This window comes from Narcine bancroftii, chromosome 5 (genome assembly GCF_036971445.1).
Source record: "Narcine bancroftii isolate sNarBan1 chromosome 5, sNarBan1.hap1, whole genome shotgun sequence".
In the NCBI taxonomy this organism is placed as follows: domain Eukaryota; kingdom Metazoa; phylum Chordata; class Chondrichthyes; order Torpediniformes; family Narcinidae; genus Narcine; species Narcine bancroftii.
Genome location: NC_091473.1, coordinates 194,190,883 through 194,207,724, shown reverse-complemented (window position 1 = coordinate 194,207,724; position 16,842 = coordinate 194,190,883). Strand labels below are relative to the sequence as shown.

The following is a 16,842-nucleotide window of genomic DNA, read 5'->3' as shown; positions in this document are numbered from 1 at the left end:
CTCTCTCCCCTCTTCTCTCCCTCCCCCTCTTGCCCTTCTCCCCTCTCCCTCTCTCCCTCTCTCCCTCTCCCACTCACCCTCTCTCCCCTCTTCGCTCTCCCTCCCCATCTCTCCTTCCCTCTCTCCCCTCTTCTCTCTCCCTCCTCTCTCCTTCCCCCTCTCTCTCCCCCTTCTCCCTCCTCTCTCCTTCCTCCTCTCCTTCCCTCTCTCTCTCTCCCTCCCCTATCTCCCTCCCCTCTTCTCTCTCCCTCCTCTTCTCTCTCTCCCCTCCTCTCTCTCCCTCCTCCTCTCCTTCCCTCTCTCTCCCCTCCTCTCCCTCCCCCTCCCTTTCCTCCCCTCTCCCTCTTTCTCCCTCCCCTCTCTCCTCCCTCCCCCTCTCCCCCTCTCTATATCTCCCTCCTCCTTCCTTCTCTCTCTCCCCTCTTCCCTCTCCCTCCTCCCCTCTCACCTCCTCTCTTTCTCCCCCTCCCTCCTCCTCTCTTTCCTCCCTCTCTTTCCCTCTCCCCCTCTCTCTCTCCCCCCCTCTCTCTCTCCCCTTTTCCCCTGTCTCCTTTCACAGAGCCAAAATTAATCTTCACCTTTCATATCCAATGATCACCTTTTGGGCGAAGATCTGTGTACCCCCCTCCCATTCTATCCCCAGCCTTCTATAAAGACACCTGTCTCTCTTTTTTCACATGCCCGAGGAAGGGCTCAGTCCCAAAACGCCAGTAATATATCTTTGCCTCCTATGGACACTGCGAGACTGGCTGGGTTCATCCAGCATCTTAAGTCAAGTTTATTGTCATCTGATTGTACCAGTACAACCCGACAAAACAATGTTCTCCAGTCCTCAGTGCAGAACTCGCAGACACGCAACCAGACATAACACACATACAGACAGACAATACATGCAGGACAAATATTTCATACATACAAATAAATATTGTTTCATGAATATGAGAGTCCCGGAGGGTCAGTGTGAGCAGTTCCTTTGGTTGTTCAGCATTCTCACTGCCCGTGGGAAGAAGCTGTTCCCCAGCCTGGTGGTGCTGGTTCTGATCCTCCCGGATCTCTTCCCCGACGGACGCAGCTGAAAGATGATTTTGTGCGCCCTCTTCATGCAACGATCCCAGTAGATCATGTCGATGAGGAGGGGAGGGAGACTCCAATGATCCTCCCTGCCACCCTTTTGGCCCTGTGGATTGACCTCCGATCCATTTCTCTGTAGCAACCGTCCCACACTGTGATGCGACCGGCCAGGACGCTCTGGATAGAGCTCCTGCAGAAGGATGAAGTGATGGTGGCCGGTAGCCTTGCCCGCTTCAGTCTTCTCAGTCGCTGTTACGCCTTCCTGACAAGTGAGGGGATGTTGAGTGCCCACAATGTCACTAAATGAACTCCAAGGAACTTGGTTCTCTCCACAATGGAGTTGTTGATGTGTAGTGGAGGGTGGTCCTGAAGCCCACGATCATCTTGTCCACTTTGAGGGACTCAGGCTGTTACTCTCGCACCACACCACAAGATCTCTGTGTTTTTACTACAGTCTGCGGACTTTCATGTTTCACCCCACCAGACTGAAGCAGGCCCAACTCGCCCGTACTGGAGATTGCCTTAACTCTTTCCACCTGTTTCCTCCCCCTCCCCCACCCCCCAAGGTACCACGACAGCCAGGACGTCACAAGTAACTTCCTGGGAGCAATGTGGCTCATCTCCATTACCTTCCTCTCGATTGGATACGGCGACATGGTGCCCAATACCTATTGTGGGAAGGGTGTGTGTCTGCTAACTGGGATCATGGTAAGTTGTCCTCAGTGCTCTTTCATTGCCAGGGGGTTGGATGCAGTGGGAACGTAAGAATTCTGCTAGCCTGCTCTCCATTCACCTTCCTTTCCCTTCCCCTCTTCTTTCCTCCAACTCTCCACCCCCTTCCCTCTCCATCCCCCACCCCTGTTTCGGTTCTGGTCACCTCATTACAAGAAGGATGTGGAAGCCGCGGAGAGGGGGCAGAGGAAATTCACTAGGGTGTGGCCTGTATTGGGATATTTGTCTTAAGAGCCAATGGAACTTTTCTCGTCGAGCAAATAAGAATGAGAAGAGACTTAATAGAGGCAGAGATAAGGTGGATGGCCAGGACTTCTTTCCCAGGGCAGGAATAGCAAACACCAGGGGACATGTGTAGAAAGTGGAGGGAGGGAAGTTTAGGGAAATGTCTGGGGTACTTTTTTTTATGCCGAGAATTGTGGGCGCCTGGAATGCATTTCCAGGGGTTGGGGTGGAGGCTGGAACATTAGGGGCATTTAAGAGACTCTTAGACAGGCACATGGACAGAAGAAAAATAGAGAGTAACAGGGTAGGAAAGGTTTCAGTCTTTTTGGGGGGTAGGTCAGCACAACATGGTGGGCCGAAGGGCCTGTACTGTGCTGGAATGTTCTATGAAACAGCACATCTCCGGGCCAGACAGTACACCCTATGTACAAATGATATATATTTATACACACAGCGATTCAAAATAAATGTATATAATATTAATGTACAATTTTCTAGGAGCATTCTACAGTCTCACTGCCTGCGGGAAGAAGCTGTTCCCCAGTCCTGTTTTTTAATGCTCCTCGAAGGTAGGGTCTTGGAGATAGTGCAGGCTGGGTGGCGAGGGTCCCCGACAATTCTCCGAACCCTCTTTGGTGCAATCTATCCCCCACATGCACACCTCACGCTCTCTTGCCTTTGGCTTGTACACAGTTAAATGTAGAGGTCTGCAGACGTTGTGGTTGTAGTAAAAACACACGGTAAATGCTGGGGAAACTCAGCTGGTCTCGCAGCATCTGTAGGAAGTCGAGTTTGTCATCCGATTGCACGAGCACAACCCGATGAAACAGCGTTCTCCGGTCCTCGGTGCAAAACACCCAGACACACACCCAGACATAACTCACACACAGGCAAACAGGGCACATGATACCAACAAATAAATAAATATTCTTTGGTGAATAGAAGAATCTTGGATGGTTCATGTGAGCAGTTCCTTTGGCTATGAGATATGACCGGTGTTTTGGGTTGAGTCCTTCATGGTACAGGTTGAGTACTCTTTATCTGAATACCCGAAATCCAAAACTTTTTTCGTCTGTGGTGTTACGTACTCAATCAGCAACAAAATGGTGATAGCTGAAAAACAATAATTTTTATTAATAACTATTAATATAACACTTCTCTCTTTACTCTAACTTAATCCCACTATGCACAAATGTGTGTGTGTGGGTGGGTGTGGGTCTGTTGGTGTTGGTGTGTGTGTCTGTTTGTGTGGGGGTGTGTTTATGTAAATGTATGGGTGGTGTCTGTCTGTGTGTGGGTGTGTGTGTGTGTGTGTGTGGGTGTTGGTGTGTGTGTGTGTCTGTGGGTGTTTGTGTGTGTGTATGTGTGTGTGTCAGGGTGTGTGTGGGGATGTTGGTGTATGTGTGTGGGTGTTGGTGTGTGTATGCATGTGTGAGTCTCTGTGTGTGTGGGTGCATGTGTCTGTATGTGGGTGTGAGGGTGGGTGTCTGTGGGTGTGTGTGTGAGTGTGGGTGGGTGTGTGTGTATGTGTGGGTGTGTGTGTGGGTGGGTGCGTGTGGGTGTGGGTGTGGGTGGGAGTGAGTGTGTGTGTGTGTGTGGGTGGGTGTGTGGGTGGGTGTGGGTGGGTGTGAGTGGGTTTGTGTGTGGGTGGGTGCGTGTGCGGATGGCTGGGTGTGTGGGTGTTGGTGTGTGTGTGTATGTATGTCTGTGTGTGGGTGTTGGTGTGTGTGTATATATGTGTGTGTGGCTGTGTGTGTTTGTGTGTGTGGGGTGTATGTAGGGGGGTGTGTGTTGGTGGGTGTGTCTGGGTATTGGTGTGTGTAGGTGTGTTGGTGGGTGTGTCTGTGTGTATCTGTGTGTCAGGGTGTGTGTGTGTGGGTGTTGGTGTGTGTCTATGTATGTATGTGTGTGTGTGGGTGTATGTGTCTGTGGGTGTTGGTGTGTGTGTATGTGTCAGGGTGTATGTGTGTTGGTGTGTGTATGTATGTATATGTGTGTGCGTGGGTGTATATGTGTGTGTGTGTGGGTGGGTGTCTGTGGGTGCGTGTGTGTGTGTGGGTGTTGGTGGGTGGGTGGTTGGGTATGTGGGTGCATGTGGGTGTATGTGGGTGCGAGTGTGTATGTGGGTGTGTGTGGGTGGGTGTGTGTATGTGTGAGTGTGGGTGGGTGGGTGTGTGGTTGTGTGTGTGGGTGCATATGTGTGTGGGTGCGTGTGAATGTGTGGGTGTGTGTATGTGTGTGTGGGTGGGTGCATGTGTGAGTGTGGGTGGATGCGTGTGTGGGTGGGTACATGTGTGTGTGTGGTTGCGAGTGAGTGTGTGGGTGTGTGAGTGTTTGGGTGGGTGTGTGTATGTGTGTGGGTGGGTGTGTGTGTGCTTGTGTGTGTGGGTGCGTGTGAATGTTTGGGTGGGTGTGTGTATGTGTGTGGGTGGGTGCATGTGTGAGTGTGTGTGGGTGGGTGGGTGTGTGTGTGTGTGGGTGCATGTGAGTGTGTGGGTGGGTGTGTGTGTGTGGGTGGGTGCGTGTGGGTGTGGGTGTGGGTGGGAGCGAGTGTGTGTGGGTGTGGGTGGGAGCGAGTGTGTGTGTGTGTGTGGGTGGGTGTGTGGGTGTTGGTGTGTGTTTGTGTGTGTGGGGTGTATGTAGGTGGGTGTGCATGTGTGTGTGGGTGTGTTGGTGGGTGTGTGTGGGTGTGTTGGTGGGTGTGTGTGGGTGTTGGTGTATGTGTTGGTGTGTGTCCATGCATGTATGTGTGTGTGTGGGTGTATGTGTGTCTATGTATGTATGTGTGTGTGGGTGTTGGTATGTGTGGGGGTGTGGGTGGGTGTGAGTGGGTTTGTGTGTGGGTGGGTGCGTGTGCGGATGGCTGGGTGTGTGGGTGTTGGTGTGTGTGTGTATGTATGTCTGTGTGTGGGTGTTGGTGTGTGTGTATATATGTGTGTGTGGCTGTGTGTGTTTGTGTGTGTGGGGTGTATGTAGGGGGGTGTGTGTAGGTGTGTTGGTGGGTGTGTCTGGGTATTGGTGTGTGTGTGTAGGTGTGTTGGTGGGTGTGTCTGTGTGTATCTGTGTGTCAGGGTGTGTGTGTGTGTGTGGGTGTTGGTGTGTGTCTATGTATGTATGTGTGTGTGTGGGTGTATGTGTCTGTGGGTGTTGGTGTGTGTGTGTATGTGTCAGGGTGTATGTGTGTTGGTGTGTGTATGTATGTATATGTGTGTGCGTGGGTGTATATGTGTGTGTGTGTGGGTGGGTGTTGGTGGGTGGGTGGTTGGGTATGTGGGTGCATGTGGGTGTATGTGGGTGCGAGTGTGTATGTGGGTGTGTGTGGGTGGGTGTGTGTATGTGTGAGTGTGGGTGGGTGGGTGTGTGGTTGTGTGTGTGGGTGCATATGTGTGTGGGTGCGTGTGAATGTGTGGGTGTGTGTATGTGTGTGTGGGTGGGTGCATGTGTGAGTGTGGGTGGATGCGTGTGTGGGTGGGTACATGTGCGTGTGTGGTTGCGAGTGAGTGTGTGGGTGTGTGAGTGTTTGGGTGGGTGTGTGTATGTGTGTGGGTGGGTGTGTGTGTGCTTGTGTGTGTGTGTGCGTGTGAATGTTTGGGTGGGTGTGTGTATGTGTGTGGGTGGGTGCATGTGTGAGTGTGTGTGGGTGGGTGGGTGTGTGTGTGTGTGGGTGCATGTGAGTGTGTGGGTGGGTGTGTGTGTGTGGGTGGGTGCATGTGTGAGTGTGGGTGGATGTGTGTGTGTATGTGTGGGTGCGTGTGAGTGTGTGGGTGTGTGTGGGTGTTGGTGTATGTGTGTGTGTTGGTGTATGTATGTATCCATGTGTGTGCCCATGTGTGTGTGGGTGTGTGTGTCTCTGTGTGTGTGGTTGTATGTGTAGGTGTGTGTGGGTGGGTTGGTGTGTAGTTGGGTGGATGTGGGTGTGTATGTGTGGGTGGGTGTGTTGGTGGGTGTGTGTGTGGATTTGTGTGTGTGTGGTTGGGTGTGTGTGGGTGGGTGGGTGTGTGTGCGTGGGTGGTTGTGTGGATGGGTGTGTGTGGGTGGGTGTATGTGTGTGCGTGGGTATGTGGGTGGGTGTGTTTGTGTTTGGGTGGGTGTGTATGTGTGGGAGTTTGTGTGTGTTGGTGTTTGTGTATGTATGTCTGTGTGTCTGGGTGTGTGTGTCTGGGTGTTGGTGTATGTGTGTGTGTGTATGTGTGTGTATGCAATTGTGTGAGTTTGTGTGTGTAGGTGTGTGGCTGTGTGTGTTTGTATGGGGGTGTATGTGGGTGGGTGTGGGTGTTTGTTTATGTGGGTGTGTATGTGGGTGGGTGTCTGGGTTTGTGTGGGTGTGTGTGTGTAGGTGGGTGGGTATGTGTGTAGGTGGGTGGGTGTGTGTTTGGGTGTCTGTGGGTTTGTGTGGGTGTGTGTGTAGGTGGGTGGGTGTGTGTGAATGTGTGGGTGTGTGTGTTGGTGTATGTGTTTGTATATGTATGTGTGTATGCATCTGTATGTGTGGGTGTGTGTGTTGGTGTATGTGTTTGTATATGTATGTGTGTATGCATCTGTACGTGTGGGTGTGTGTGTGTGGGTGTTTGTATGTGTTGGTGTGTGTGTGTGTGTATGTCTGTGTGTGTCTGGGTTTGTGTGGGGGTGTAGGTTTGTGTGGGGTGTATGTGGGTGTGTGTGGGTTTGTGTGTGTGGGTTGGTGTGTGTATGTGTCTGTCTGTCTGTATGTGTGTGTGTGGGGTGTGTGGGTGTGAGTGGGTGTGTGTGTTTGGTTGGGTGTGTGTGTGTGTGTGTGTGTGTGTGTGTGTGTGTGTGTGTGTGTGTGCGTGCGCAGCAAAACCAAAATCATCCCGGAGATGATTTTAAAGTCAGTGAGTTTTGCTTTGAAACTCAGTTTATTTAAATTGTTGCTCAACATCAATTATGGAGTAGGTGCGAGGCATCAGATTTCTCGAAACCCACAAATTTCTTGTAGTTTCCAGAGAATTGTTTCTTCATATAGATGGAGATTGCAGTCCTTTTCATCCACAAACCCAGGCAAGGGTGACATATCAAAATAGACAAAGCAGGACTGCCCTCTCTCTTCAAGAGATAGACAGAAATGGCCATTCTCCTTCAAAAGTCACTTATTCCATGTTCTCCTTTGACTAGGAGTAACACGTAACACTACCTTTCTGGTTACAGTATTTCAATCCTGTGTGACTTCTCGGAAGCCAAGCTTCAGTCCTGTTCCCTACAGGATGGTTCTGCCTTCAGTTTGAAATTAGTTCCTTGATATTCAAAATGCTTTCTGTCTTGAATTGTCTTTTTACCACATGACATAATTCCTGTCTTTTCAAGTTTATCTCTTCCAAACATTTTACAACCCAATCCCTCTGATAAGTCTGCTCTCCACAAGCAAAAGTCTGTTTTTCTTTAAACGGATGCCATCTGAGTCTCCACTCTAACAACATAGGTAAACACGCAAAGAGCCTTGTGTTTAATTAGATGTCCTCCTTGAGCAACCCCGTGGTCCGAGATATTTCATTGAATACTTCCAGTCTTATTGGGGTTGGCTTACCAGACGCTGCGACTCTGAAAATTGCCCCTCTCTAAGTGTAATTGTGCGTGTCCCAGTCCACCAAAAATATACATTTTTTAACTAAAAATTAATAATAACACAATTCCGTCACCGTGGCCCCATGAGGTGAGAAATCCTGATCGGAGAATGGGACATAGTGGGCGTAAGTAGTGCATTATTGGAGCGTGGATGCGTTTGTATTTATACTGTAGCATGAATGCGCGTATCTTTATGTCTAAGTGAATGAGAGGGTCTTTTTAAATGGTGACCCAAAATCGGAAACACTTCCGGTTCCAGGCATTTCGGATAAAGGGAGCTCGACCAGCAGAAGCAAGCAGGTAGGTTTCTGAATAAAGACCAGGGAGAGAAAGAGGGAAGATCGAGAGGAGGGGCCCAGATCAACAAACGAAAGGTGTGAATGAGATATAAAAGGTGAGAATGGATCTTGGCTCTGTGAAATGCGATGGAGGGATAATGGATGAGAGAGAGAGGGAGATGAGACTGGAGGTCAAGTAGCCAGGAAGGGGGAGATGACCAGGGAAGCACCCCGTACTGGTGGTCTGTGCACAGCAAGCGGAGCTGGGGAGGTGCGGTCACGCAGCCAAAGGGAACTCCAGAGACTGCATTCAAGACAGCTGTCGGGCTCTGGTTTCTGAGAGCTGGGTAACAGCAACAGAGCACAGGCTGGCTGCCCTGACAACAGGCAAACCCTCAGAGGCTCAAAAATCACTTTTAGAAAGCATCCCTGGTTCTTGGTGCAGACGGCCGAGGTGTGTGTAAGTTTATCTCTGTAGACTCAGCTGGTGAGTCAGTGCATTCCACTGTCTGCCCCGACTGCAGGACTAAATCTGGAAGCCAGGCCGTTAGTTGACGAGGGTATTCCCTGCTCTGACGGAATACTTCTCAGGAAGGCACAACAGCAACTGAAATTCCAGAGAAGACTGAAGCGGGCAAGGCGACTGGCCACCATCATGTCAACCTTCTACAGGAGCTCTATCCAGAGCGTCCTGGCCGACTGCATCACAGTGCGGGGACGGTCGCTGCAAAGAAATGGATCGGAGGTCCATCCACAGGACTATAAGGGTGGCAGAGAGGATCACTGGGGTCTCCCTCCCCCTCATTGACGTCATCTACCATGATCATTGTCTGGAGGGCACAGTAAATCATTGAGGACCCCCTTCCACCCCGCACACAGCATCTTTCAGCTGCTCCCATCGGGAAAGAGATACAGGAGGATCAGAGCCAGCACCACCAGGCTGAGGAACAGTTTCTTCCCATGGGCCGTGAGAACGCTAAACAACCAAAGGAACTGCTCACACTGACCATCCAAGACCCTCATATTCATGAAACAATATTTATTTATTTGTATGTATGAATACTTGTCCTGCATGTGTATAGTTTGTCTGTATGTGTGTTATGTCTGGTTGTGTGTCTGCGTGTTTTGTACCGAGGACTGGAGAAGGCTGCTTTGTTGGGCTGTTCTCCACCTGAGGCACAGAAATAGGCCCTTCTGCCCATCAAGCCATGCTGGCCACTGATGCTCATCTAATCACCTGCATGAAGCCCACAGCCAGTGAGGTTGTGACCAGGGTCTAGCCACTGTGGTTGGTTTTGACCAGGGCACTCATGTGCTCACAGATTTGCACTTGACGCCTCATGGTGAGCTTTCAACGTCGCTGTTTTGGGAGGAGAGATGAGATGACCTGCCTGGTGGTCATCGACTAGCAGAGTTCTGCAGGGATCTGTTTGGGGACCCCACCCCCCCAGCTCTTTGTGATTTTTATAAATGACCTGGACAAAGAAGGATAGGTCAGTAAGTATGCAGATGACATGAAGGTTGTGGATAGTGTTGAAGGTTGTTGTTACAACAGGATCCAGACAGGATGCAGAGCTGGGCAGAGAAATGGCAGATGGAGTTCAATCTGGAGAAATGTGACGATGCATTTTGGAAGGTCAAATTCAAAGGCAGAGTTAATGGTAGAGTTCTTAACAGTGTGGAGAAACAGAGGGGCCTTGGGGTCCAAATCCATACATCTCTCAACATTGCCGCACCAGTTCATAGGGTAGTTAAGAAGGCCGATGGGACGCTGGGCTTCATTAGTCAGGGGATTGAGTTCAGGAGTCGAGAGGTCAAGTGGGACCCCACTTAGAGTATTGGGTTCAGTCCTGGTCACCTCATTACGGGAAGGATGTGGAAGACGTGGAGAGGGGGCAGAGGAGATTCACCAGGATGTGGCCTGGATTGGATAATTATGTCTTATGAGACAAGATTAGCAGAGCTGTGACTTTTCTCTTTGGAGTGAAGAAGGATGAGAGGAGACTTGATAGAGGTTTGCAAGATTCTGAGAGGCATGGATAAGGTTTCCCAAGGCAGGAGTAGCAAACACCAGATCAAGGTGAAGGGAGGACAGTTTAGGGGAGACACAAGGCATAAGTTTCTTTTACACAGAGAGTCACGGGGGTCTGGAATGCTTGGCCAGGGATGGTGGTGAAGGCTGGAGCATTTAAGAAACTCTGAGACAGGTACAGAAAGATAGAGGGTTATGAGGTAGGGAGGGTTTCGTATTTTTGGTGGGTAGGTATATATATGGGTCATAAGAACATCAGAAATAGGAGTCAGCCTTTCGGCCCATCGAACCTACTCCACCATTCATTAAGATCACGGCTGATCTGATGATCATCTCCACCGACCTGCCTTTTCCCCATATTCCTTAATTCCCCGGTTCTGTAAAAATCTCTCCAACCTTGTCTTAAATCTATTTACTGAGGTTGTCTCCGCTGCTTCAATGGGCAGCAAATTCCACAGATTCCCCACCCTCTTCAAAAAGCAGTTCCTCCTCATCTCTGACCTAAATCTACTCCCCTGGGTCTTGAGTCTCCGTTCCCTCATTCTGGTCTCCCCCACCAATGGGAACAACTTCCCTCCCTCTATTTTTTCAATGCCTCTCATAATTTTAAACATTTCTATAAGATCCCCTCTCGTTCATCTAAATTCCAGCGAGTACAGTCCCAGACAACTCAATCGCTTCTCACAGGCCAACCCCCTCATCTCTGGAACCCACCTGGTGACCCCCCCCTCCCCCCGCCCCGGCACCACCTCCAAGGCCAGTCCATCTTTCCTCCAGTCAGGAGACCAGAACTGCACAACCTTGAGGGCCCAAGGGTATGTGCTGGGCTGTCCTGTTTGGCGATCCATGAAAAGGCTCCTTTCCACCCCCCACCCCCCCCCCCCCGTCCCACATCTCCAACAAAACAGCAATCCCAGCTGTCGGAGTGCCTTGCTGGGGACAACAGCTGCCCCAAATTGTCAGGTACCCAGAAACCTGAGCTGCTTTCCCTAAGCTCTTGCGGATAAAGCCGGCAGCACCTCCCCCTCATTTGGTTTGGTCACCTGGCAAAACCCTTCCAGCAACTTTGTGAAGTGTCCCATGTTATTTGTGGTGCAGAGGTGCACGCAGGAATGTTTGGGGCAGAGCAAGGGGCATCTGGGAGCTGTCACTGAGATGGCACCACACAGCATGGGTGGGGCAGATTAAACTTAACACACTGACTCTAAAATAGTCATGGAACTGTTAGAATCCAAATCAGAATGTATTACCGTGAACACATCACAAAACACGTTGTTTTGCACCAGGTGCAAATATTGCGAAAAATTACATTTAAAAAAAAAATGAGCAAGAAAATGAAGTTCATTGTCCATTCAGAAATCTGATGGTGGAGGGGAAGAAGCAGTGTTTGTACTGTTGGGCGTTCGACTTCAGGCTTCTGTCCCTCCTTCCTGATGGTAGCAGTGTGAAGAGGGTGTGGCCTAGATGGTTGGGGGTCCTTGAGGATAGAGGCTGCTTTCTTAAGACACCGCCTCTTGTAGACGTCGTCGATGGAGTGGAGACTGATGCCCGAGATGGCTCTGGCCGAGTTCACAACTCCCTGTAGTCTTTCCCTGTCCTGTGCATTGGCACCTCAGTCCACCTGTAGAAATTTGCAAGTCTTCAGTGACATAATGAACCTCCTCAAACTCCTCACGAAGTATAGCCACTGGCAAGTCGCAGAGGCCCCAGGACAGATCCTCAGAGATGTTGACAGCCAGAAACATGACGCTCTTAGCCCATTCCACTGCTGACCCCCTCTATGGTTCGTGTTCTCCTGAAGTCCACAATCAGTTCCTCAGCTTTGCTAACATTGGGTACAAGATGGCTGTCGTTACACCGTTCAACCAGCTGATCGATCTCCCTCCTGTTCGCTTCCTCGTTGCCGCCTGTGATTCTGCCGACGACTGTGGTGTCATGGGTGAATTTGTAGATGGTTTCTGAATCATGCCCGGCCGCACAGCCATGTATGTGGAGTGAATAGAGCATTGGGCTGAGCTTGCGTCCATGAGGTGCGCCTGTGTTGAATGTTGTGAGGTCATTTAGCCTCTCTGAACACCTGCAAGATCTTGGATGCACTGAAGTATCTCAGTTCCTCATATCCTGGCAAACAATGTTCTCTCAAATGCCTATTCCATTCTCTTTGTAGCCCCTAGCTGACCGTGTTTCACTGCATGGGGAGAAATTTCCTCATTTCCTCACATCTCCCCACCCCCCCCATCGCATCTTCTTCACTATTGAACTGCCCTCAACTGAGACCAGTTGTTCTCCCCCATCTAAATCCAGAATGACATGGTCTATTTCCGACAAATACCTCGACGTTCATTGTTCTGACCAGAGTCGGTGTGAATTGGAAATGACGTCTTCTCCTCCTCATTGACAATCACCCCCAAGGACATGAGCTTAGCCCACGACTCCGCTCACTCCACCCCCGTGACTGTGTGGCCAGGCACGATTCAAATGCCACCTACAAATTTGCTGGCTGTTGGCAGAATCACAGACAGCAATGAGGAAGTTGGCAAGAGGGAGAAAGATCAGCTGGTAGAGTGGTGTCACAACAGCCACCTTGCGTTCAACGTTAGCAAAACCAATAACTGGTTGCGGACTTCAGGAAGGAGAAGCCAAGGGAACCCGAACCAGCCCTCACCAAGGGGTGGGGGGTCAGCAGTGGAGGGGGTCAAGAACAAATTCTCGGGTGTCGACATCTCCGCGGATCCGTCCTGGGGCCTCCATGATGAGGCAATCGCGAAGATGGCTCGTCAGCGGCCGGACTTTGTGAGGAGTTTGAGGGGACTTGTCTCCCAAGACTCTTGCAAATTTCTACAGGTGGACCCTGGAGAGCGTTCTGACCCGTTGTATCACTGCACAGGACTGGGAAAAAAAAACCACAGGGAGCTATGAATTGGCCAATGCCATTGCGGGCATCAGACTTCATCCCACCGAGGACATCGACAAGAGATGGTGCCTTAAGGAAGCAGCCTCTACCCTCAAAGACCCCCACCATCCCAGGTCGTGACCTCTTCACTCTGCTACCATTGAAAAGGAAGTACAGGACCTTGAAGACGAGCACCCAGTGGCACAAGGATAGCGTCTTCCCCTCCGCCATCAGATTCCTGAACGGACAATGAATCACCGACACGACCTCACTTTTTCCCATTTTCTTGCACTAATTATTAATTTTGAAATGTAATTTATATAAATGTTTGCACCTTTGACGTTGCCACAAAACAACGAATTTCGTGACATGTTCATGACAATAAATTCTGATTCTAAGCCTGCGGCTGTTGTAACAGTCCTGGAGATGTTGCAGGAAATCTCTCTCTCTCTCAGGTTATTTTGATCCTCTGCTTACCTTCAACCCACAATGTTGTACCGACCCATTATACCTATCCAAAAAATATAAAAATAAACTAAACCCTCACTACTTCCTAATCCTCAGTTTTTCTTTCATCCATGTATCTAAGATTCTCTTAAATGCCCCTAATGTTACAGCCTCCACCTCCATCCCAACAATCTATTCCAGGCTCCTGCAACTCTCTTTGTAAAAATCTTAACCCTGATGTCTCCCCTAAACTTCCCTCCCTTCACTTTGTGCATTGTCCTCTGGTGTTTGCTATTACCGCCTCGGAAAACGGGCACTGTCTGTCCACTGTGTCTCTGCCTCTCTGAATCTTGTAGGCCTCTATTAGGTCTCCTCTCATCTTTCTTCGTTCCAAAGAGAAAAGTCCCAGCTCTGTTCACCTTGCCTCATAAGACAGGTTCTCCAATCCAGGCAACACCCTGATGAATGTCCTCTGCACCCTCTCCATAGCTTCCACATCCTTCCTGTAACGAGGTGATCAGAACTGAACACAATACTCCAAATGTGGTCTTGCCAAATATTTATCGGGTTTCACGTTGCCTCCTGAACACATTTCCCTGACTAATGAAGCCCAGTGTCCCAAAGGCCTTCTTAACTGTTCTATGAAACCATGGAAAGTGGGGTCATGCTCGGGAAAACAGACTCTTGGCTCACGCCACACAGGGAACCTACTGACATGTATCTCACTTAGTCCCGCAAAGGCCATAATGATCAGATCAAAAACACTGTAGTGGAGAGCCCCAAGTTCCTTGAAGTTCACTTAACTCATGACCTAACGTGGGCTCCCAACATCTCCTCACTCGTCAAGAAGGCGCAACAGCGACTGCACTTACTGAGAAATCTGAAGTGGGCAAGGCTACCGGCCACCATCATGTCAACATTCTACAGGAGCTCTATCCAGAGCATCTTGGCCGGCTGCATCACAGTGCCGGACAGTCGCTGAGAGAAATGGATCGGAGGTCCATCCACAGGACCATAAGGGTGGCAGAGAGGATCATTGGGGTCTCCTTCCCCCTCATTGATGTCATCTACCATGATCATTGTCTGGAGGGCACAGTAAATCATTGAGGACCCCCTTCCACCCCGCACACAGCATCTTCCAGCTGCTCCCGTCAGGGAAAAGATGCAGGAGGATTAGAGCCAGCACCACCAGGCTGAGGAACAGTTTCTTCCCACGGGCAGTGAGAACACTGAACGACCAAACGAACTGCTCACACTCACCATCCGAGACTCTCATATCCGCGAAACAATATTTGTCCTACTTGTATATGTGTGTGTGTGTGTGTGTGTGTGTTATGTCTGGTTGTGTGTCTGCATGTTTTGAACCGAGGACCAGAAAATGCTGTTTCGTCAGTTCGTCACTTGACTTGATCCTCCAACTCTCCCCTTCTCATAAGCCCAACGATCCGGGCCTCAGGTGCTGTGGTGGAGGTCTCCCTGTGGCCGTGGGATTCCCCTGGGGTCTTCCGGTTTCCTCCCAACATCGCAAACATTCTAATCAAATGATTAGAATGGTGGGGAAGATGGGCCGAACAGCCCGCTTCTGGTCTTGTGATCAAGCAAGAGCAGCAGGAGAGCACTGTCGTGGGGGTCGTTCACCAGCCCGATGGCAGCGGGCAAGGAGGTCCTCTCAGTGCGCGCATTCATGGAGTGCGACCACCGCATCACCCGGGTTAGTGGGGAACGTGGAGGGGAGAGAAGGGGGAGGAGGGAGACCAAGTATGTCAGGGGTGTGATGGGCCATCCAGAGTGTTGGCTGGGCAGTTGGGGACATAGATGAAGTCCGTGGTGGGGATGGAAGTAAAAACACGACACTGGAGAAAATCCACAGATCAGACAGTGAACATTATATCTTTCTTTGGCTTGGCTTCGCGGACGAAGATTTATGGAGGGGGTAAAAAGTCCACGTCAGCTGCAGGCTCGTTTGTGGCTGACAAGTCCGATGCGGGACACTGGAGAAAATCCACAGATCAGACAGTGAACATTATATTGCAAAGATAAATATACAGAACCAACGTTTTGGGCTTGAGCCCTTCATCAAGGGGCAGACAAAATGTGGCAGGTGTCTGAACAAAATGGTGGTGGGCAGGGGGAGGAGCATGGTTCCACAGGCAGGAGGTAATAGGTGGATAAGGGAGGGAGGGCCCAGCAGAAAACTGGGGGAGGGGTGATGGCTCCGTGAATGGGAAGGGAAGGGGAGGAGAGCTGGAGGAAAGGGGAGGGAGGGGGTGCGGGGAGGGGTCTCGCTAAAACGGGAGAAGTCGATGTTAATCCCATCCGGTTGGAGAGTGCCCAGGCAGAAAATCACGTGCTGCTTTCTCAATGTACATGTGGTCTTGGTGGGATAGTTCATGAAGCCATGGACAGGCTCGTTGGCGTGGGGGTGGAGGGGGGGGGGTTGCATGAAATTGGAGTGGTCAGCCACTGGGAGATCCCTGCCTCTGATGCGGATGGAACAGAGGCGCTCAGTGAAGTGATCTCCCAGTCTGCGCGCCGTCTCTCCGACGTAGAGCAGGCCACAGCGGGGGCACTCAGATGCAGGAGATGACTCCCATGCAGTCGCAAGTGAAGGGTCATTTCCACTCGAAAGGCCCGTTTGAGGCCCCGAACTGCATCGATGGAGGAGTTTCCGGGCACAAGGCGTGAGCGGAGGGAGCTGGGAAGCGGGGGCCTGTCCGTCAACCGCCTCTATCCAAAGGATGGATGTGAAACTAGATATATCCAAGCTCCTGCAAATGCAGGCAGATGTAGGATAGGCAACAGCACGTCTTCATTTTAAGTTTATTATTTCTTTTATTGCAGCCATTTCCCAGGACTCCCATTGCCACAAATCCAATTAGATCTTGTCGGAAGGCCGGATGTGAAATTGGGTTGGCTGGGTAAATTAAAATTTCCGGAAGAAAGGATTATTAATATTGAGGGACCTCAGTTGTTCCGCCCACTGGTATATTTCAGTTAGTTTCTCATCTCAGAATCAGAATTTATTGTCATGAACATGTCATGAGATTCACTGTTTTGCAGCAGTGCTATGGATTACATTTTTTTAAAAATCAGTGCAAAAGAAGAGACAGGGTTAGAGGGTCATTGTCTGTTCGGGAATCTGATGGCAGAGGGGAAGACGCTGTCCGCTGGGTGCTCGTCTTCCCGATAATAGCGGAGTGAAGAGGGCCTGGCCTGGGTGGTGGGGAGTCCTCGAGGATAGAGGCTGCCTCTTGTAAGCCCCTTTTCCACTGGCCGTGCAGTGTCCCAGGACAGGAAGCCATTTCTACTGGGCCACCCTTAACTGGGACACTGACTGGTTTTGCACCGAACGCAACTCATCCCCAGGGGGTCGGAGTGTTCTACCCTCCAGGGATATGAGTTGGGGTTGAGGAGGTTAATCCCTGGTGCAAAATGATGTCATTTGCCGCCGGCGTTCAGATAGTGCTCCTTTTTCACCAGACCCTGTCCCAGTTCATTCCTGGGAGGACGAGCTGTGGATGTCCTCAGTGGAGAGGAGACTGGTGCCCGTATACGTCGCTGGGCGAGGAGACTGGTGCCCATGT

General features: G+C 50.6%; 1 protein-coding gene across 3 annotated transcripts in view; it reads left to right on the top strand.

The window, feature by feature from the left end:
* The window catches only part of kcnn3 (potassium intermediate/small conductance calcium-activated channel, subfamily N, member 3), an 84,940-nt gene that overhangs the window by 34,664 nt on the left and 33,434 nt on the right, over positions 1 to 16,842 (top strand). For all 3 annotated transcript variants that reach the window (XM_069940542.1, XM_069940543.1, XM_069940544.1), the window contains one exon: positions 1,638 to 1,779. In XM_069940542.1, the coding sequence (XP_069796643.1) occupies positions 1,638 to 1,779 (142 nt within the window). The remainder of the gene's footprint in view (positions 1 to 1,637; positions 1,780 to 16,842) is intronic.